A 22,521-nucleotide genomic window follows, 5' to 3' on the forward strand; every position below is an offset into this window, starting at 1 on the left:
AGCTGCATCTGTTTTCAACAACATAAACGAAGTAAACCTTTTAAAGAACAGTAAACCTAATAAATAACCACAAGGATGACATGGTCACCTGCAAGTCGATATATACAGGGCTCAGACTTTCTACTTGCCCATTTGCCCACAATGTTTTTTGCCACCTCGCACGATATCAATTTATACAAGGGATTGGGGCAGCAATAGATAGATTAGGGGGGTAAGGCATGGGGGCAGCCTATATATTAGGGGAGTAAGGCATGGGGGGGCAGCCTATATATTAGGGGAGTAAGGCATGGGGGGCAGCCTATATATTAGGGGAGTAAGGCATGGGGGCAGCCTATATATTAGGGGAGTAAAGCATGGGGGGCAGCCTATAGATTAGGGGAGTAAGGCATGGGGGCAGCCTATATATTAGGGGAGTAAGGCATGGGGGGCAGCCTATATATTAGGGGAGTAAGGCATGGGGGGCAGCCTATATATTAGGGGAGTAAGGCATGGGGGCAGTCTATATATTAGGGGAGTAAGGCATGGGGGGGCAGCCTATATATTAGGGGAGTAAGGCATGGGGGGGCAGCCTATATATTAGGGGAGTAAGGCATGGGGGGCAGCCTACATATTAGGGGAGTAAGGCATGGGGGGCAGCCTATAGATTAGGGGAGTAAGGCATGGGGGGCAGCCTATATATTAGGGGAGTAAGGCATGGGGGGCAGCCTATAGATTAGGGGAGTAAGGCATGGGGGGCAGCCTATATATTAGGGGAGTAAGGCATGGGGGGCAGCCTATATATTAGGGGAGTAAGGCATGGGGGGCAGCCTATATATTAGGGGAGTAAGGCATGGGGGGGGCAGCCTATATATTAGGGGATAAGGCATGGGGGGGCAGCCTATATATTAGGGGAGTAAGGCATGGGGGGGCAGCCTATAGATTAGGGGAGTAAGGCATGGGGGGCAGCCTATAGATTAGGGGAGTAAGGCATGGGGCAGCCTATATATTAGGGGAGTAAGGCATGGGGGGGCAGCCTATATATTAGGGGAGTAAGGCATGGGGGGGCAGCCTATATATTAGGGGAGTAAGGCATGGGGCAGCCTATATATTAGGGGAGTAAGGCATGGGGGGCAGCCTATATATTAGGGAAGTAAGGCATGGGGAGGCAGCCTATATATTAGGGGAGAAAGGCATGGGGCAGCCTATAGATTAGGGGAGTGAGGCATGGGGGGGCAGCCTATAGATTAGGCGAGTGAGGCATGGGGGGCAGCCTAAAGATTAGGCAAGTGAGGCATAGAGGGCAGCCTAAAGATTAGGCAAGTGAGGCATGGGGGGCAGCCTATAGATTAGGCAAGTGAGGCATGGGGGGCAGCCTATAGATTAGGCAAGTGAGGCATGGGGGGAGGGAGGGGGCTAAATGAAGAGTCAGCAAGGAGCAGGGGCAGGGAGGAGCAGGAAGGGTCTGCAAGGAGCAGAAAGAATCAGAAGGAGCACAAAGGTAAAATTGAAGAAGGAGAAGAAAGGGACAGCAAGGAGCACAAAGCTAAAGTAGGAGAAGGAGCAGAAAGGGTCTGCAAGGAGCAGAAAGGAATCAGAATGAGAAAGGAGAAGAAGGGCGCAAAATAAGCAGAAAGGTGCAGAAAGGTAAAGGAGCAGAAGTAGCCAAATATAGAAGACAGTGTCAGAAGAAAAAGAAGACTGTCAAATGAAGGAGAAGAAAAGGAGATTGGAGCAGGAAGGACAAATGAAGTGAACCCTCCACTTTATTCTGGACACCACATCATAAGGCTTTGGTACCTGGGCCTGGCAGGGAAACTCTGGACCTTTTCATCTCCCCAGGTAAAAAAAAATATCAGTGTTAATGTGTTCACTTTTATTTTCTGAGTGTCAGGAAGCACAGAGTGCCGCTGGGTAGGGGTGTTGCTGATTGGCTAGAGCGGTCAGCTGGCACTCTAAGCCAATCAGTAGCTCCCCATTCATAAAAAAGTTTAAAAAAATGATGAACCGGGAACTAGCGATTGGCTTAGAGCGTCAACTGTCAACTCTAGCCAATTAGCGACACCCATGCCTGACGTCAATCTGCACTTCCTGACACTCCGTTTCAGATGCCGAATACCACTAAGGGACTTGGAGCGGGAGGAAGCCTTTGGGGTTAAACCATTTGAGACGGTTTAACCCCTTAAAGGAAAGAGCACCCAGGGGCTTTCTGGCATCATAGCATTTTCATTTAGATGAAGTTGTTATGGTGACCAGAATGTTCCTTTAATTTGCTTAAAGGAACATTATAGTGTCAGGAATACAAACGTATTCATGACACTGTCAAAAAGGGGCCAAGCATAGATGTCATTACAATTATGCCATCCCCCCCCCCCCTGGAAAAATTCCTGCAGACGCCCATGGTGGGGACACAGGGTGGACTATTTTCCCCCATTATTTAACAGGCCCCAACTAGCTCATTTTAAATTTTTATTATGTAGACATGTCCTCACCTGCTGCATGAAAGATGGGGACATAGGGAGGGTTTAAACATACCTTATAGTAATATTATTGCAAGTCTAATTGCAAGTGCTGGCCAGTCATCACATAATTAAATCTCGTACCACTGAGGGTTTTTTTTAACTATTTGACCACCATATAATATAGTTTGGATTTTTGAAATTGAAGCATTCAGGCTTACATTTGATGAATTTGGGTCCAGATTTAAGTCATTTGGTGGCGTTCGTCCAGCTGAAATCTAGACCATATCCAGGCCGTTTCGTTAGCAGAATTGCAAAATCCAAACATGTTAAATAGTGTGACAGATGACCTGATTTTGCTGTCCGAATGGCCCCCTATGCAGAAGCACGGTTTTGCCAAATTTGGACTTGAGTGAAAAACTTTGAATATATAGAAAAAGGGAACACTAAGATAAACTTTTCCCAGTAAGAAGAAAGTAAATTTGCAACCTTATGTTTAGAAAAAAAATAAATCAAATACATATAAATATTGTATTATCTTATTATACTAGCATAGCGACAGTATGCCTCCATATATTTCACTGTGTAGATAAGACTGTAACTTTTTTATGAGTGTATTTTCAACCTATTACTTTTTAAATTACATTACATTGACCAACCTAGCTTTACATTTCTTTTTGATAAATGAGCGGAATGAGAAATGCGTGAACATACATTTTAAAATAATTTTCACCAAATGTGGTAAGATATATACATTGTAATTCAAAATACAACCTTCTGTAGCAGAAAATACCTTTAGAATGTTTTTTCTCATTTTACATTTTAAAAATGTGTTTAAAAAATACATCTGTTATTAGATTTACTATTATAGATAAACCCCATCATTTCGTAACAATATTTATCTAGTGTGTTCTAATTAATTAGCTAAAACTTAGGATTTGAAAATAGAACATATTTGACAGATATTGATAAATACAGGGATTCGTGAGTTTGAAATGGATATTTATCAGGAGTTAACAAGCATACCTAATTTTTGTGAAGGAAAAACAAAAATAAAAATCCAGTTTATTATATATTTAGAAAAAATACACATTCTATCTGTAATAGCTAATGCATAACTTGACATGTGTCTAGTAGTGGTGCAATTATTTAAGCTGATTAATGGATTGGGGATTTTGTGAATGCTACGGATTATGTCTTGATATTTACATCTCAGAAACTATTCTACAACCTTCTGTGTTTACTTGCTGAAATTGTTTGTCAATTTAACACACTTTGCAGTAACACACTTTGGACATCCACGGACTCTGCTTCATGTCATCTATGGGAAAAAGAAAATATAAACCATTAATTAGAATTTTTTTTGTGTTGTGTACATCTTATCGTGATTACTTTTCTGCAATACATCAATACATAAAATTGAATTAATAATAATATTTATTATTCACATTTATATAGTGCCAGCATATTTGCAGGACTTTACAATTATAGAAAGTGTGTATCTAGTGGTGAAGAAGACCCTGCACAAATGAGCTGACAATCTATGAGAAAAAAAAAGCTTTCCACAATGCATACCATCCAAGTGTTCCTATTTATGACTGACAGTCCCTATATAACCTAAATACCCCGTCCCTCTTTTCTAGGAGCTTCATTGTGTTGGTTTGTCTGTGAGCATACCAGAGCTCCACAGTAATAATACTTACAGCAATGTGTCTCTAAATTACAAGGTATTTATTGTATTTATTGCTGGCATTTATAAAGCGCCAACATATTCCATAGTGCTGCACAATTGGGAAAAAGACAGTACATTATAGACAGACCAATAAAAAAAATGCTAAAGAGGGTCCGGCCCATGAGCAGAGATCTAGCCCCTGAAGATATTTTATACAGAGTACTCTGCTAGATAACCAGTGAGTTTACAATCTATAGGTTAAAATGGGGAGACGAGACAAGAGGTAGCAGAGGAATTCGGAGGTGATGGCAGAGAGAATTAATAGTATAATTGCAGTAACTGGTAACATGTGAAGAGAATGAGGAGGTGATTGACTGTGATATCAAACAGCTGGAGAGCATCCTATATAGTTAGAAGAAATCAGGAGGGGCTGTGCTTAATAGAAATGAAGTGGCTTTGTTTCAGATGGATTTCAGAACTGAATATAAGGAATAGAGACACACAGTTATTTGAAAGAATTTCCAGCTTGGGGGGGGGGATGAAGTCGAGCAATGCAGACATTGCTTGTATAAAATTGAAATATTCAAACAATGTTTAATGAAAACTTTTCTAATGCAATATAATTTAGACCTACCCTCCTCAATCATGTACTCTTTCCTATTTTAATTCTCCCCAATCTCCTTCTACTTTCTACATAGCAAATCACTGTAAACTTTTTTTTGCCATTCAGCTCCATGAGCTACTAATCTGACAATGCACATTACAGCACAATTTACTGCCATTTATATTAATGAACTAGACTTTTAATACAAGACATTGCCATAACCGTGACTGCCATTTGGCTCTGTGATTTAGTCTTCTTACTCAGCATATTGTGTTACATTTTAATGCCAGTCAGCTGTGTGGGTTAGTCTTCTCATACTGCATATCACTATGCAGTATAACGTAAATAGCACATTACTTTGAGGCCTGTTTTTTTTGCTATAAATCGTACCCAAAGTATGTTACTGTTATTTGTTTTTTTAACATTACCAGGTGTTACACTCATTATTACTCGTTATTAGTTATTATAAGCTGCATTCTCAGTTGAATTTGTGAAAACCACTTAAAGCATTCGTTGTGTTGAGCTATTTCAATTGCTTTAGTTTGATTTGTTCATCGCAAACAGCTTACAGTCTGTAAATTCTGACAATAAACCTGATTTTCAATGTGGGTTGAATCATTTTGATTAAAGCTGGATGTGTGTCAGCATATATATGTGTTGCTATTGTTTGTGTGATATCAGTGTAATGTGAATGAATGTGTGTATATATAAATATATATTTCTGTAGTAACATGTGATGCATATGTATGTGTATATGCGTGATGTGGAACATGTGTTTGTAGCACTTACATAACTTTGGGCTTCACTTTGAAAATCTGATTTAAAAGTGTTGAATGGCAAAATGTTTCAATTTATTACAGTTTTGCCTGGCAAGAATCATGGGAGATACACTTTACAGAATCTTGGAGGCAAGTACGCTCTGAGCATAAGCCTCATTAAATCCATCTAAGGACACCTGACATGGCAGAGTTGGCAACTTTTGTTCTGCGAGTATAGTACCAACAAATGGTCTTTTTTTTCACACAAAATTCAGAGATCCCTGGGAATATCCTAAGGGTCCAGCCCAGGCCTGGAGAACATTGAGCTTGTAAGCCACCAGCTCATGCACAAACAAACTAGCAAAGGCCCTGAAAACTAACTAGCAAAGGCCCTGAAAACTAACTAGCAAAGGCCCTGCAACTAGCAAAGGCCCTGCAACTAGCAAAGGCCCTGCAACTAGCAAAGGCCCTGCAACTAGCAAAGGCCCTGCAACTAGCAAAGGTCCTGCATGCTACCTCGCTCCTGCAGTACTACGCTGACATGTATCTCATTTCAGAGCGTCAGTCCCCAACCACTGTAAACTATTGTCCCAGGGCCAGGTGACAAGATAGCCCATGGACCCCCTGGTACATGAATCTTAAACCCTTCTTAAAGGCATAGTACTTTTTTATCAGCTCGGTAATGCCTTTTTTATCAGCTCGGTAATGGTGTTTTGCTCTTACTATTGCAGAATCATCACAATGTTTCACTACTGAACAGCAACATTTAGAATCATTTCATAGTAAGAGGCCACATACATGACTGTTCACTGTATTGTAGAGTAGTCATACTGATTACAGGATACAATGTACACATCCATTAACGTGTGTGTGTGCTTTTGTGTGTATGTGTTTGTGTTATGAGCTGAGCCTAAGCCTAAATGTGTAATATATATGTATGTATGTGTGTGTGTTTATACATTATATATTTATATAAATATTTGAGGCTGATACACACACACACACACACACACACATATATATATATATATATATATATATATATATATAAAAGTAAGACTGTACCTTTCACTCAGGCTCCAAAATTACCAAGCCAGGTGCAGCACCAGGGCTTGAACATCCAAATAGAAAAATAGTTGGTTGCACTCTCGGATTTCCATACAATATAACTTTTGTTCCAATGGTTAAAACAGATCAACGTTCATCAGGATCACAAGATGGACTGAAACGTTGATCTGTTTTAACCATTGGAATAAAAGTTATATTTTATGGAAATCCGAGAGTGCAACCAACTATCTTTCTATTTATATACATATATATACATATACACTAAACAAAATTATAAACACAGCACTTTTGTTTTTGCCCCCATTTCTCATGAACTGAACTCAAAGATCTAAGACTTTTTATATGTACACAAAAGGCCTATTTCTCTCAAATATTGTTCACAAATCTGTCTAAATCTGTGAATGTGAGCATTTGCCCACTCAAGTCGATTACGATGACGAACTGCAGTTAGGTTGAGACTCCGATGAGGACAACGAGCATGCAGATTAGCTTCTCTGAGATGGTTTCTGACAGTGTGTGCAGAAATTCTTTGGTTATGCAAACCGATTGTTGCAGCAGCTGTCCAGGTGGCTGGTCTCAGACGATCTTGTAGGTGAAGATGCTGGATATGGAGGTCCTGGGCTGGTGTGGATACACATAGTCTGCGTTTGTAAGGCCGGTTGGATGTACTGCCAAATTCTTTGTAATGCCTTTGGAGATTGCTTATGGCAGAGAAATGAACATTCAATTCACGGGCAACAGCTCTGGAGGACATTCCTGCAGTCAGCATGCCAATTGCACGCTCCCTTAGAAACATCTGTGGCATTGTGCTGTGTGATAAAACTGCACATTTTAGAGTTGCCTTTTATTGTGGCCAGCCTAAGGCACACCTGTGCAATAATCATGCTGTCTAATCAGCATCTTGATATGCCACACCTGTGAGGTGGATGGATTATCTCGGCAAAGGAGAAGTGCTCACTAACACAGATTTAGACAGATTTGTGAACAATATCTGAGAGAAATAGGCATTTTGTGTACATAGAAAAAGTCTTAGATATTTAACCCCTTAAGGACACATGACATGTGTGACATGCCATGATTCCCTTTTATTCCAGAAGTTTGGTCCTTAAGGGGTTAAATTCAGCTCATGAAAAATGGGGGCAAAAACAAAAGTGTTCCGTTTATAAATTTGTTCAGTGTATATATATATATATATATATATGTGTGTGTGTGTATGATCTAAACAGCAATCTCTGTAAGGTTAACCATAATATCTCTATATCAACACACTCATCAGTGTGTTACACATATATATATATTTACCTTTCCTTTATTTTTACATGTATTTAACATTGAGATTGATGTCTAAGGATAAGTTAACACATTCATGACTTAACACACAGATCATAAAATGCAATCATTAGAAGCCTCACAAATGCTTGTAGCTCACAAACGAAGAAATTATGCAGAAAACAGTGGCATTTTAAGTTCACTTGTATAATCAATTTTATTTTTACAACCTGGAGTTTGGAAGTGTCTTAATTTCTTATCACAAAATTTCATCCGCACAGGAATCAATAAATAATTCATGTAGCTGGCTCTTTGTTGTGTGTCGTGAACTGCACACAGAGCTGGGAGGTTGACAGCTGTGTGTGAGGACAAGCACCGAAGATCTGACATGACAAGTCACTAACAAGTTTCTTTCAGTCCATAGTCAAAGAAGACAATGGCACAAAGTACAAAACACAAAATTCACGACCGAAGTGAAAACGGTTTCTTTTTCTTCACCTAAATGTGTGCTATGAGCTTATTTCCAACCCGTAACCCCTGGTCATTTTTTTGTACTGCCCACCTCTTTCATTCTTCTCACTAGCCTGGCCATTTACGCTTGTCCACAGATCAATATGAGCAATTCGTGGAGAAATACGATGTCTCCATGGCAACCAAGCCACAAATTCTCAGTGGACGGCACTGAGACCAGTTTTGAATTCTCCTGAGGTTTTTAGACTTATCAGAAACAGTGTTTTAAAATTCAGCGATGGACACACAGGGAAACCTGAACAATTCATTGTTTACAGCCAATGTAATAACACCGTATTTGAAGAATCCTTTTCTCAGTTTGTGAGTAGCTTTCATAACAGCAATGTTATTCAAAGCACTCTCTACCAGAATGTTTCATATCTCTGCCAGTAAAAGGGCTAAATTCTGTGTTCTTTGGCTGTTCGATTTTAGTTTAAAATAGGAAAACAATTCTATGTAACAGATCTGCAGTATCTGTACACATAACATAGGAGCATACTATTTCTCTAAGTATACTATTGCTCTTTAATATTAAACACTAAATAATTTGAACAACTGAAGAAGAGACTGGGGCCTAGTGTCTCATTAACCCTTAAACGGTCATGGTGCAGTTGTTTATATCGTATTTTTCACTCCATAAGACGAACCACACCATAAGACGCACCTAGTTTTTAGAGGAGGAAACCCAGAAAAAAATATTCTGAACAAACTGTCCCATAGTGTTTCTTACTATGGGAAAGTTTGTTCAGAATATTTTTTTTTCTCCCCTGTTCCATAGTGTTCCTTACCACCCACTCCCCTCTCCTGTCCCATAATGATCTTTAACCCGCCCTCCCCTGTCCCATAGTGATTTTTAACCCCTCCTCTCCTGTCCCATAGTGTTCTTTAACCCCTCCTCTCCTGTCCTATAGTGTTCTTTAACCCCCCATCCCTTTGTCCAATAGTGTTTTCACCCCATAGTGTTCCCCCCTCCCCTCATCCCATAGTGTTTCCCCCCACCCCTCATCCCATAGTGTTTCCCCCCCTCCCCTTATCCCATAGTGCACTTTCCCTCCAATAGTGTCCCCCCCTTCCCTTGTCCCATAGTGTCCCCCCTCCCCTTGTCCCATAGTGTCCCCCCCTCCCCTTGTCCCATAGTGTGTCCCCCTCCCCTTGTCCCATAGTGTCCCATAATTACTTACATGTCTTGTAGCGTGGGACGGCTTAACAGCGCGCACCGCGGTACAGGAACTTCAAATTCAGGTTCCGGTTTCCGGCGGGACTGAAAGGAAGTGCGCACTCAATGTGCACACTTCCTTTCAGTCCCGCCGGAAACCGGAACCTGAATTTGAAGTTCCTGTACCGCGGTGCGCGCTGTGCTGCCGGCCCACGCTACAAGACAGGTAAGTAAAACTTCACATTCGCTCCATAAGACACACAGACATTTCCCCTCACTTTTGAGGGGGAAAAAGTGTGTCTTATGGAGCGAAAAATACGGTAAGTTAGACAGATAGCACTTGTTAAAACCAAAGTATGTTTTTTTTTCACAGTTTTTAAGATATGGGTACCAAAAAATATTCTGCTACTCTGACAGTTACAAAAAAACTGCAGGATTTAAAATATATTTCTTTGCAGTTTACTTGCAGCATAGCCAGTACTTTAGTCAAGTAAAAGTAATGACTTGATAAATAGCATGTTATTGAAACACTTGTTTTAGTAATATTGTTCACTGGGTATCAAAGAGACAGGCCGTTTTAGGGGTTCTTTTTATTAAGATCTGGTTTTCTAAATGACTTGAAACTGACTTGGAAAAAAATAATTGAAGAGAAATTAGATTGACTGAAGGTAGGTGCTTAAAGTCAGGTTATTCTTCACAATGTACTAAATATTGGAAAAAGTAAATCATTTCAACTGTATGAAAGCACAGTCACCTCAAACTTTCTTTAGTCCTTCTGAATGCTAATAGTCTGCAAGGAATTGCTCCTCAACAGCTGATCTAAATCAAGTTGTATATAAGAGAGCAGCTAATAAGCAGTATAATGTAAAAAGGAGGAAGGGAGACAAATGAAATGGCCTCCTCATCAAACCAACTTTGAGTAACAAGAGGGAATAGAGGGCAGGGGGGAAAGAAATCCCCAAACAGTTTTATATGTTATTTACAGGGTTGAGGTAAAAGTCAGATTTTTACACTCAATTTTAAATAACAACATGCATGTCCCAGTTTAGATCATAATGGTTAGACATCTAGTTGCAGAGAGAAAGAACATATTGATTAATATGATTTAAATGTTCAGTAACACAGAATACAGTAGTAATTTTACTATGGAATAATATATTTTTTATTTTATACCAAGTAAAAGAAAATTTGAGATTTAAGGTAACACTAAAGGATCAGGAACACAAACGTGTATTCCTGATCCTATGTTGTTAAAAACATAATGTAGGTGGCTGACGCCTCCTTTGCCCCCCTTAAATAGGGTTACCTATATTTTGAAAAGGCAATGTTTACATTAAAAAGCCTACCGGGACAGGCTATAAATACCAGAACAACTACATTAAGCTGCAGTTGTTCTGGTGACTATAGTGTTCCCATAAGATCCTAAAAAAAAGTTAGGTTCCTAAAATTTCCATATACCATATATATGGCGTCCGTAGGAGGGGCCAAAGGTTGGCACTTGACCCCCCTTGATTTTCAAACTTGCCCCCTCCCCACAGGTAATTTTCCCTTGGACTGTGGTCTCTGGGGGCTGGAGGGAGGTTCTGGGTGACCCATTTAGGCTTCCAAGGGGTGGAGGGAGCACTGTGAGGCTCCCTCCTGAATTCCTACCAATTTGGTGCCTATATGTTCCGCCCCCGCATTAAGGCCACACTGCCCGCACATAACCCCCACCCCTAAAAAGCTCTGCCCCCACATTCATGGTTCTGACCTTCGCTGGAAGGAAGAGGACAAAGCATGGAGACTTCACCTCCCAGCCTTCTGTGGCAGGTAGGCTTCAGCCCATGACAGTGACTGTGTTTGTGTGTTTGTGCCTGCTAGTGAGTGAGTTTGTATGTGTGTGTGTGTCAGTGAGCTTATCTATAAGTGAGCATGTGTGTGTGTGTCAGTGAGTTTGTAGTGAGCATGTATTTGTCAGCTGATCTCTTGTGAGTTTGTGTGTGTCTGTAGTGAGTATGTGTGTCAGTGAGATTGTGTGTGTGTGTGTGTGTGTGTGTGTCAGTGAGATTATGTGTAAACAAGCTTGTGTGTGTCAACTAGCTTCTCTGTAATGAGCAAGTGTGTGTCAGTGAGTGTGTCTGTAGCGAGCAAGTGTGTCAGTGAGCTTGTCTGTAAGTGAATATGTGTTTGTCAGTGAGCTTGTATGTAGTGAGCATGTGTGTGTGTCAGTGAGCTTGTCTCTAGTGAACTTGTGTATGTATTAGTGAGTTTGTGGTGAGCATGTGTGTGTCAGCTAGCTTTTCTGTAGTGAGTATGTGTGTCAGTGAACTTGTGTGTGTGTCAGTGAGCTTATGTGTCAGTGAGCTTGTGTATGTTGGTAAGCTTTTTTGTAGTGAGCATGTGTGTGTCTGTGAGTTTGTCTGTAGTGAGCATGTGTTTCATCAAGCTTTTCTGTAGTGAGCATGTGTGTGTGTCAGTGAGTTTGTAGTGACAATGTGTGTGTCAGTGAGCTTGTCTGTAGTGACCATGTGTGTGTGTGTGTCACTGAGCTTGTGTGTGTCAGAGAGATTCTCTGTAGTGAGCATGTGTGTGTGTGACAGTCAGCTTGTCTGTAGTAAGTTTGTGTTTTTATACCAATATGTACGTGTGTAGTAACCTTGTGTGAGTGTCACAGTTTGTACTAAGTTTGTGTGTATGTGCCAGTAATCTTGTCTGTGTGTCAGTGAGATTGTCTGTCAGTGAGTCTATTTGTGTGTATCAGTGAGCTTGTGTTTTTATGTCAATGAGTGTATGTGTATCAATGGGATTGTCTGTCTGTGAGCCTGTGTATCAATGAGCTTGTGTGTTTCTGTCAGTGAGATTGTCTGTGTCTGCATGTGAGTACGCCTACTGTATAATTATTTTTTTTACACTATTAGAACCAATACTTTGAATTAGAGAAAGAAACATACCAATAATATATATATATATATATATATATATATATATATATATATATATACATACACACACACACACCCACTACATGGCACAATGACTTATGGGGCTGGCGTATATTTTTTTTTCCAAGGCTGCTTTGTATCTCCAAATTGGGGCCGAGCATGGATGCCATTACAATTATGCCCCCCCAGCCACCCTGGAAAAATTACTGCGGATGCCCATGCTTATATATTCATAATAACGTGAAAAGTACAATGCACTTAATTATTAAATGTTTACTAAATATGATAATTCTAACAGTAATTCATTATAGAACACTGAGGGATATAATAGGCCTAATATTCGATTGAAAAGATAGGATAGTTATTAAATGTTTTTGGGCCATTGTATATAATGGTGCCATGGTGCACTGTACGGCCATTCAATGTAAACCACAAAGTACGTGTAACATGTTTCATATTGTGATTAGAAAATATGTGTCTATTTAACAGAATATTAAATAATAAGAATTTAGGAAAACTGTTCTATCCTGTAAATCGGCTCATTGAAATATAAATTGAAGACCACTGGTCCCTGGGTGGATTTTAATGTGACCTACGGTGAGTTTTTGACTCTGCTCCTTCACTGGAAATGAAATCTCAGCCATTTTCCCCAGGGACAGGTCAAAGGACAACTTGCAGCTGCCCTCTGTCAACATGACTACATGAGTTTGAAATTTCTTAACTAAGCTGACAAGCTGCAGAGGGGTTGAATCAAAAATCAAATGCAGTGCCACAAACATCAGAAGGGTCCAAGCTTTCCAGTACAATTAGGAACAGGCAATAGAAAACAAACAAAACAAAAAACATTTCTAACATTATTACAGTTACACAATTAGCTTTATGCAGTCCAAAAAATGCTTCCGCCTTTATCGTAAAGAATTGCCCAAGGATTTACCAAAAACTTACAAAGAAAAACAAAAATCTGTTGTACAAATTGGTCAATATGAAGCTGACCAAAAAAGAAGCTAATTTATAAGTTATATAACATTGTCATCTTGCCTATGTCAGCCTCTGTCTGCAATTTAACTACTTTTTTTTATTCAATCAGATGCAGCTCTTCTGTCACAGAGTACATGTTCAAAGGTTGGATTTTGAACATATATTAATGAAATGTTTTAGTCTAAAACTAATTATAATGAAGTGTTAGTGTCAGCTTTCTTTTTTTTGTAGTCGTAAAGTCTTTTGCCAATCTAAGACTTGAAATCTTGATGAAAGAGCATAGTGAAATAGATCCAAAAAAGTGACCCTTGGAACTGGTAATTAATTTTACTTAGTAGCTGCTGCAGAAAATTATTAGACTGTTGCATTTTTATGAGTACCGATGGCAAAATAGCTTGTGAAATTGAAACCACTTACCTGGGCTTTCAGAGTCCTCTACTGCACTTTTCTCTTGAATGACCTCTGCTTCTTGAAAGTTCACAGATTTAGAGCCACTTTCATTTTTCACCAAACTCTCTGATTCTGCAAATATAGCGAAGACAAAAGTTGTATTTTATGTAGAAGTATTATTAGCATACAACTGGAATAGGATTTAAACTGCATTTGATATCATCATCATCAGCAGCAGCAATTATATAGACTTGACCTCTGCTTTCCTGCTCCTCAAAATGCTGGTACCATGTCACTTGGCAAACTTTCAAGCATTATCCATTTTGAATATATATATATATATATATATATATATATATATAATTATTTTTGTTTACACTGACAGAACCAATACTTTGAATTAAAAAAAGAAACATACCAATAATATATATATATATATATATATATATATGCATAAACACACACACACACACACTACATGGAACAATGATTTATGTGGGCTAGCATACATTTTTTTCCAGGGCTGCATTGTATCCTCAAATAGGGGCAGAGCATGGATGTCATTACAATTATGCCTGGAAAAATTCCTTTATTTATTTTTATTACGGTCCTGTAATGGAGGAAGTCTCAGTTTCTATAGGCGGGTAACCCTTCCCACAATTACAGGTTCTGCCTTAATATATATACTGATCAGCCACAACTTTAAAACAGCCTGCCTTAAATCATGTAGGTCCCCCTTGTGCTGGCTCTGATGTGTTGAGGTATCGACTCCAAAACATCTCTGTACATGTCCTGTGGTATCTGGCACAGACATTAGCAGGGTGGGAATTAGAGACAATCTGCTGATTATGTTCTGTAACATAAGACAGGTTCTGTAACAATGTCTTTATGCCTTGTACACCAACTGCAGGCAACACGTCACTACATATTATTGGAAAGGTTTAATTCTAATTGCTTTCCAAGCTACCAAATGTGCTTTCTCACCAGATTATTATGTTACCGTATATACTCGAGTATAAGCCGAGTTTTTCAGCCCATTTTTTGGGCTGAAAAACCCCAACTCGGCTTATACTCGAGTCAAGGTCTGTATTATGGCAATTTGCATTGCCATAATACAGACTGGGGGAGAGGGGGCTGGCAGAGCTGTAACTTACCTGTCCTGCAGCTCCTGTCAGCTCTCTCCTCCTCTGCGCCGTCCGGTCAGCACCTCGGTCAGCTCCCAGTGTAAATCTCGCGAGAGCCGAGACTTACAGTGTAAGCTGACAGAAGAGCAGAACGGATGGCGCAGAGGAGGAGAGAGCTGACAGGAGCTGCAGGAAAGGTAAGTTATAGCTCTGCCAGCCCCCCTCTCCCCCCCACTGAACTGCAACTGGACCACCAGGGAAGGTGAGCCCCCCTCCCTGCCATATATCAAGCAGGGAGGGGGGACGAAAAAAAAAAATATAAATAAAATAAGAAATAATAATAAAAAAATAATAATAATAATAAAAAATTAATAATAAAAAAGGGGTATAAGGACCACTATGGGAGGGGGGGGTATAAGGACCACTATGGGAGGGAGGGGGGGTATAAGGACCACTATGGGAGGGAGGGGGGGGGGATAAGGACCACTATGGGAGGGAGGGGGGTATAAGGACCACTATGGGAGGGAGGGGGGGATAAGGACCACTATGGGAGGGAGGGGGGTATAAGGACCACTATGGGAGGGAGGGGGGGGGATAAGGACCACTATTGGAGGGAGGGGGGTATAAGGACCACTATGGGAGGGAGGGGGGGTATAAGGACCACTATGGGAGGGAGGGGGGGTATAAGGACCACTATGGGAGGGGGTGGGATAAGGACCACTATGGGAGGGAGGGGGGGTATAAGGACCACTATGGGAGGGAGGGGGGGGTATATGGACCACTATGGGAGGGATGGGGGGGGGATAAGGAACACTATGGGAGGGAGAAGGGGGATAAGGACCACTATGAGAGGGAGGGGGTGGGATAAGGACCACTATGGGAGGGGAGGGGGAAGTAAGGACCACTAGGGGAGGGGAGGGTAAGGACCACTAGGGGAGGGGTGAGTCAGGACCACTGGGGGGGGTGAAGGAACACGGGGGTGGGGAGGTAAGGACCACTGAGGGAGGAGGGGGGGAAGTCAGGACATATGGGGGGGGGAGGGGGCGGCAAAAAATGTTTTGCCTACGGCGGCAAATATCCTTGCACCGGCCCTGCACACACTGCATTCACACACTGCATTCATACACACACACACTGCATTCATGCACACACACACTGCATTCATGCACACACACACTGCACTCATACACACACGCTGCACTCATACACACACACATACGCACACACTGCATTCATTATACACACACTGTAAATAAATATTCAATTAATATATTTTTTTTAGGATCTAATTTTATTTAGAAATGTACCAGTAGCTGCTGCATTTCCCACCCTAGTCTTATACTCGAGTCAATAAGTTTTCCCAGTTTTTTGGGATAAAATTAGGGGCCTCGGCTTATATTCGGGTCGGCTTATACTCGAGTATATACGGTATTTAGTAATACATTTATGTAACTCAGTATACTATTGCTTATCATCTAATCTTGATATAAACACATGGAGCGTATGCTAGGAGACCATTCAACCTGGAGTAGATAAAAGCCTCGGGCAAATTTAAGCATCTTAAATCAGTTTCCTTCATGGCACGCTAACATTTTTCTAAATAACTCTTTTTTTGTCAAACATTATAATACACATGGATAACACGAACAATCAATGCAACTATGGAAATTTACTTACAAACTCTTAACAACATTTATACAAGGAAGATATAGCATACTTTCAAAGTAATTGCTTTAACCCCTTAAGGACCAAACTTCTGGAATAAAATGGAATCATGACATGTCACACATGTCATGTGTCCTTAAGGGGTTAAACAATTGCATTTTTTTTTTAACTTTGTTTAGGTATACCTCACCGACCCCCCCCCCAAAAAAAAAAAAAAAAAATATATATATATATATATATATATATATATATTGGTAACTGTATCTATAACTATTAAAGAAATCTAAATAAGTAAAGGTTAAATGACATAGCTGTGTCTTAGTATTAAATTATGTAATGCACTTGCATTCATATTGTATGGCTGTGTAATTGTGAAAGTGAGAGCACTGTACTGGACAATGCGGTCTGTCTGTTTCATGTAAACACTTTGCACACCTTGGGATTTGACATGACAAACTGAAGTAAGACAGCAAGAAAGACATCGGATAAACTTCTGCAGTTTCCATCAAATGTAAGATTTATTGCCTAAAGGAAGAAGCCATTTGATGTAATTTCCAATCCAGTATGACGTTTAAATTTATACGTGAATAATTAAGTTGAAGTTTTAAGCATGAGCCTTAAAACATTATTCTTCCCGTAACCATACCTCTCAGCGTGGATCCTCTCCAGTGACACGGCATGCCTGCCACTTCAATAACTAAAAAATGACATCTATTTTCTCATAACACGTGATGCTTTGTATCACAGGGAACTCAAATAGTTTAAGATTTATCCAATTAGTCTTTATTAAATACTATTTCAAGTATAACACTACCTTCACAAAATTAGATTCCACTTCACAGTAGCTGTTAGCATAACAAAAATAATAAATAAGCTTAGCATCTACCATACGGGCCAAAAATTAGTCCTTGCAAGAGGTGCAGATGTAACCAGTCTCTCAAGACCCCGGGGCTCCGGAGTACTGCTCCGCCTGTAACTAACCAGATGGATACATAATATCATATAGATTTCCCCAAAGAGTAATATCCCTAATTTGCATGTCACTGTGACTGAAACTGTCAGGGTATGATGTCATATCTCTGCACACCACTGTCATATAGCCAATTGGATCAGAGAATGAGCAAGTATGAGAGATCGGCTGCTTCTCCTGCCTGACCACCAAGAGTCATGAACATCTGATCTTCAACTTGTTACCTCCAAAGATAAGCAGTAGGGGTGTTATTAGGTTCTGCATATTATCAGAGCTGGATTAACCATTTAGTGACCAAGGCAGCCACTTAGGGACCAAAGCTGTCAGAGGTCAAAAGATCTTTTTGAACAGCCCTGCACTCCCTCACTTTGTTGAGGGAGTTTTGTGGTCCTCACCAAAAGCAAGTGATTTGTACCTAATACAGGTACAGACGATGGAGCTCCCACACCAGAAGACAAAGGATTCAGCTCCCAACCCTCTGTTCTACCAGGGATCCTGCTCACTCTCCATTGGACCACCAGGGATACTCATTATTTTGTTTATACAACATTATTGTTCATTTAATAACCCTAATAAATTTAGGTAACTTACATTTTTTTGCAGTTTAATAGGGACTCATTACCCATCTTGCCTACCCAAAGTGAAATCTTATTTTTCACTCTTATTATGTGTTGTGCGTTCAAACATTTCAATGTCCTTAATAAGGCTTTGGGTAATGGGTACACTGAAAAGGGTTCAAGCTATTATGCCAGGTAAGACTCATACGTAGCAGACATAAAAATCTTGATTTAAATATGTATAAAAGATCAGTTCCTGTAGAAGGTTGTTATAATGTCCAGCACCTTTCCATGTTCCTTTTATGCTAAATTGTTGATATCCTACAATTCTAAAAAAAAATGAAGAATGTGCACTTTGCTTAAGGATTATGTTTAGATGGTTATCTGTGTAAAAATACACATTTTTATTATAATACTTGGCGAAATGTGCACCCTAAATTATAAAGGAGATAACAACTTTATAAAATAAAAGTGAGGAAATATGTCATGGTCTAAACTGTTATGAGTGCTATATATATATTTCATTATATGGGTATAGGATTCATTATTTTAGGTAATGTAACTATAATAAGATAAGATAATCAACAAAAACTCAATTTAATATTGTTGGATAAGTGTTTCAAATTATTCAATATTTTTGGCTAAACATTTAAAATGATTATGTATTATAAAACATATTTTAATTTTGTAATATTTTATTTTTTTATATATAAATATATTTTATACTTACTATATATTCTTGATATTTTAATATTTGTAAAAAAAATATTTTCAACGTTTATCCAAATTTTATCCAAAAATATTAAATAATATGCAAAGCTTATCCAACAATATTATCTTGAGGTCCAAGTCAGTTAGTCCATTCTGCAAGTACAGGGTAAGCCAAAATTCAGAGTAGGATTTGACAGGTTAGGTAAATAACCTATTTGTTAGTAGTTACATTTTTTTGTAATTATAACTTGGGAGATTCATCATGGGTAATTTCATGAAGCAACAATGAATTAGCCATAGAAAATAATGCATTTATTCATCAACTCATCATGTAATTCTTATTTAAAGGGCTTCCTCAATATGCAAAACTGTTTTTTTTTTTTTGTTCCTTGGGTACAGAACATCCACGGATAATTCATCATCACCAATTGCACCCTCCAAAATGCATAATCTCCTTAAACCCTACTGTGAATTTTGGTCCACCCTGTATTTACATGATTTATTTCTATTTTTTTTTTTTCAAGTGATAATTTTAAATTTCAAAAATCCTAGTGAAAGCATTGGCTAAAAATCATAAATTCTTATGATGTCAGCAAAGAGGTGGATCAGGGTCAGGGCCAGCATCGGCAGACTGGCCAGGTGCTGAAAATAAGCTAAGTTTTATTATTTTTTTCAATGGGACTCAGGTGGGACAAGCCACCTAAATGGTGGTTTTAACACTATAGGGTCATAAATACATGTTTGTATGATAGTGTTCCTTTAAATGCCTGGTAAAATCCAAGAGTGGAGTATGGTTTTCCTAGCAGCTGCCAGGAGCATTTGAATAAATCTAGAATGTCCTGGTGGAACACCAGAAAATATACCAAAAATTGACATCTCCGGGGACATTGGCACTGAGAAGTCCAAACGAGATTCAATATAAGTTTGAACTTCCCTGCAGTGTTGTCTGCTAGAACAATCCCCAAAACAGTGAAACTGATCAGCCCCTCCTCCACATTTGGAGAAGTCCAGCAAAGCATTTGGAGGAGTCCATCAAATTCATTATGTATTGGGAGTCAGGTGCTAAATGCGCATATAATGCTTGCCATCTATCCATCTCTTCATATCGAGGAACGGGGAATATCTTGAGTAGTTTGTTAATCACCGTGAGAATGTCAACGGTAGAGAGGAAAGGAAGTGATGCTGTCCATTTGTGAATATGACTGGTCTGTGGAGAGTGAGCTAAAACTGTTCAAATACAAACATAAAGTAATTGGATAGAGTAGTGAGGATGAAAATCATTCCAAATAATTGAGTCCAGTGATTGTCTTGTAGGTAAATAAAAAATATTTAGTTTTGAATTGGTAAATAAGCAGGGGCATTTGAAGTGAAAATAAATTGTCTTGTAATGAGTGAAGATGCTGTGTAGGCAAGTTGTTGTGATAATAAGGATTAGAAAGGAATGTAGGGAATCCTAAATATTGCCAATAAAGGTTTATTTGGAGCCTAGTGTGATTCCTCCCCTTGATGGTGGAAAAGAGTAGGGGCTTGTTTTTTATAAGGACAACCCAGAAACCTAAAGCACTTTATCTTGCTGAAGGGCTTTATGTGTGCTATTTTTAAATGTACAAAAAGTACAGATTTCAATAGAAATATAAATGATCCTTGTTACACGCCCTTGCTATCAATCAGATAACTGGTCATGTTACTGGTTGTTAAGCTCAGTAGAATTAAACTCGAGAAATATGCAATTGCCTAGAGCACCTGACTTGCTGCAATGAGAAGTCTGTGATTAAACTGCTACAGAAAGTTTGGGCTATGGAAGAACTGTGTGTGGGGTGGGGGGGGGGGAGTGGAAGGGGGGAAGAGGTGGGGGGAGGAAATTAATCATTGCAAAAGCTGCAGAAAATAGATCTGCAGCTTTTACATTATTTTTTTTTATATGCCCTCAACAAAAATGTATAACCAAATGCATGCATGTTTTCATTGGTGGCATATCTACTAAACATTATTCAACACTCTCTGGCACTTGCATAAAAGGCGTATGAATTAGATTAGATTGACTTTGGGCCACACTAAATTAGCGTACTCATATAGTTCTAAAATAACGAATTTAGAGCTTCCAATTTTTTTCCCATTATTGGAGCCCTATGTGCATTCTTTAGATTATTAATACCAGGCTCTTATCTGCAAAACATTTCAACTTACTGGCTGGTAGACTTTGCAAATTCTGCATGGAATACCTCGCCTTTAACTCTAATTTCTTAATTGTCCTTTACTACTTACACACTTTATCATCAACCAACCAGAATAGGCATTATATAAGACATTTTTAGTTAATCTGCTACTTTTGTGTTTTATTTTAGCTGTGATTATTTGGCATGGTATTATTTGGTATAAGTTTCCAACACATCCTTTTTTTTGCCGTATTCCATAGTTCCTTACATTTTTTAATTAAAAAGACTCTAGCTGAAGTAATGATGCCTTGCAATACAGATAAACTTGTTAAAAGTTTACATACGCCAACCTATCTCTGGAAAAGAAAGGACAGGCAAAGGCTCATCAGTTAAAAAAAACCCTGTAAAAATATCATGTAATTTTGCAGAGTGCTACTTTAGATAGCACAGGTCAGCTTACAACATATAACAAATTTTATATGAGTGTAATTTCTGCAAATAAACACCTTACATCATAGAAGATGACGCACATTTAATTAGAAAAGTATAAAACTGTCGTGTTAAAGCGATAAAGAAGAAAACATTGTACTGTGGAGTAGCTGTTTAGGAAAGAATGATTGTCAAATTTATTGGTGTGATCAGGCCAAGGAAACAGCTTTTCATTCATCTTACCCTTTTTTTTTTTTATCAGGTACTTCACTACTCTGAGCAATTTTTAGACTGCCGTATACATGTCAGTGTATACAATGTCACCTTTCTAAACACAGATGCTGCATTTTACCTTATGTAACAAACATCCGTTACAATATATAAATATCTATATTTGTGTTCAGGGCAAAAAGCTGTAACGAGTTGCATAGCGTATATATGCATGATACATGATATCTGACAAGTCGGTTGTAGTGTGACGAAATCGACGATGCGGTAGGCCTGTAGTAAAAGAGGGCCTGCCCTAGGAGTAATATAAAATATGTGCTTAGAGGGAGTGAAGGGAGGAGCATGCAAAAACAAAAACACCTAACCTAGGTAAAAATAATGAGGGTTTAGTTACAGTATATGGGCATATATTGAATAAGCCTGCTATAATGTCAATGTACCCCAATACAATATATATTATCTGTGCTCATTTAACACTTAGAGGCACAAAAAGGGTATTATCAAAAGGCATATGTAGCATTGTATATGTCACAGAAACATTGTCTATTATTCCCCTGCACCTAGAGGGTATTGTCATTTAGGAAATAAAATCACTAGACAGAACAAAAAAATTGAAATGGAGAGATCCTTTACACCCCACCTCCTATAGGATGTAAGCTCGTTTGAGCAGGGTCCTCTTCAACCTATCGTTCCTGTAATTTTTCTTGAAATTGTCCTTGTAGCGGAGGGCAATAGTAAAATCCACGATATCCGCTGGTTACACAGGTACATCCACAGTCAGCGCTGAAAAGTAAGACAAGTTCCCCAATCCTCCCAATAACCGGACGAAACACAGTCTGGGAGTCAACTAACTGCTTTATTCACAGACTTCCATATTTATGCAGTTCCCCTTGCAAGGGGTTTCCTTACAGATAGTACAG

The 22,521-nt window shown here is 39.2% G+C and overlaps 1 protein-coding gene across 1 annotated transcript in view; it reads right to left on the bottom strand.

Annotated features, from left to right (window-relative positions):
- Positions 1-3,332: 3,332 nt before the first annotated feature.
- WDR72 (WD repeat domain 72) overlaps positions 3,333-22,521 on the bottom strand; it is a 200,467-nt gene continuing 181,278 nt past the window's right edge. The window contains exons 19-20 of the mRNA XM_063445698.1: positions 13,789-13,893; positions 3,333-3,756 (exon numbers count right to left, since the gene is read on the bottom strand). Coding sequence (XP_063301768.1) covers positions 3,701-3,756; positions 13,789-13,893 — 161 coding nt within the window. The 3' untranslated portion in view covers positions 3,333-3,700. The remainder of the gene's footprint in view (positions 3,757-13,788; positions 13,894-22,521) is intronic.

This window comes from Pelobates fuscus, chromosome 3 (genome assembly GCF_036172605.1).
Source record: "Pelobates fuscus isolate aPelFus1 chromosome 3, aPelFus1.pri, whole genome shotgun sequence".
Lineage (NCBI taxonomy): Eukaryota > Metazoa > Chordata > Amphibia > Anura > Pelobatidae > Pelobates > Pelobates fuscus.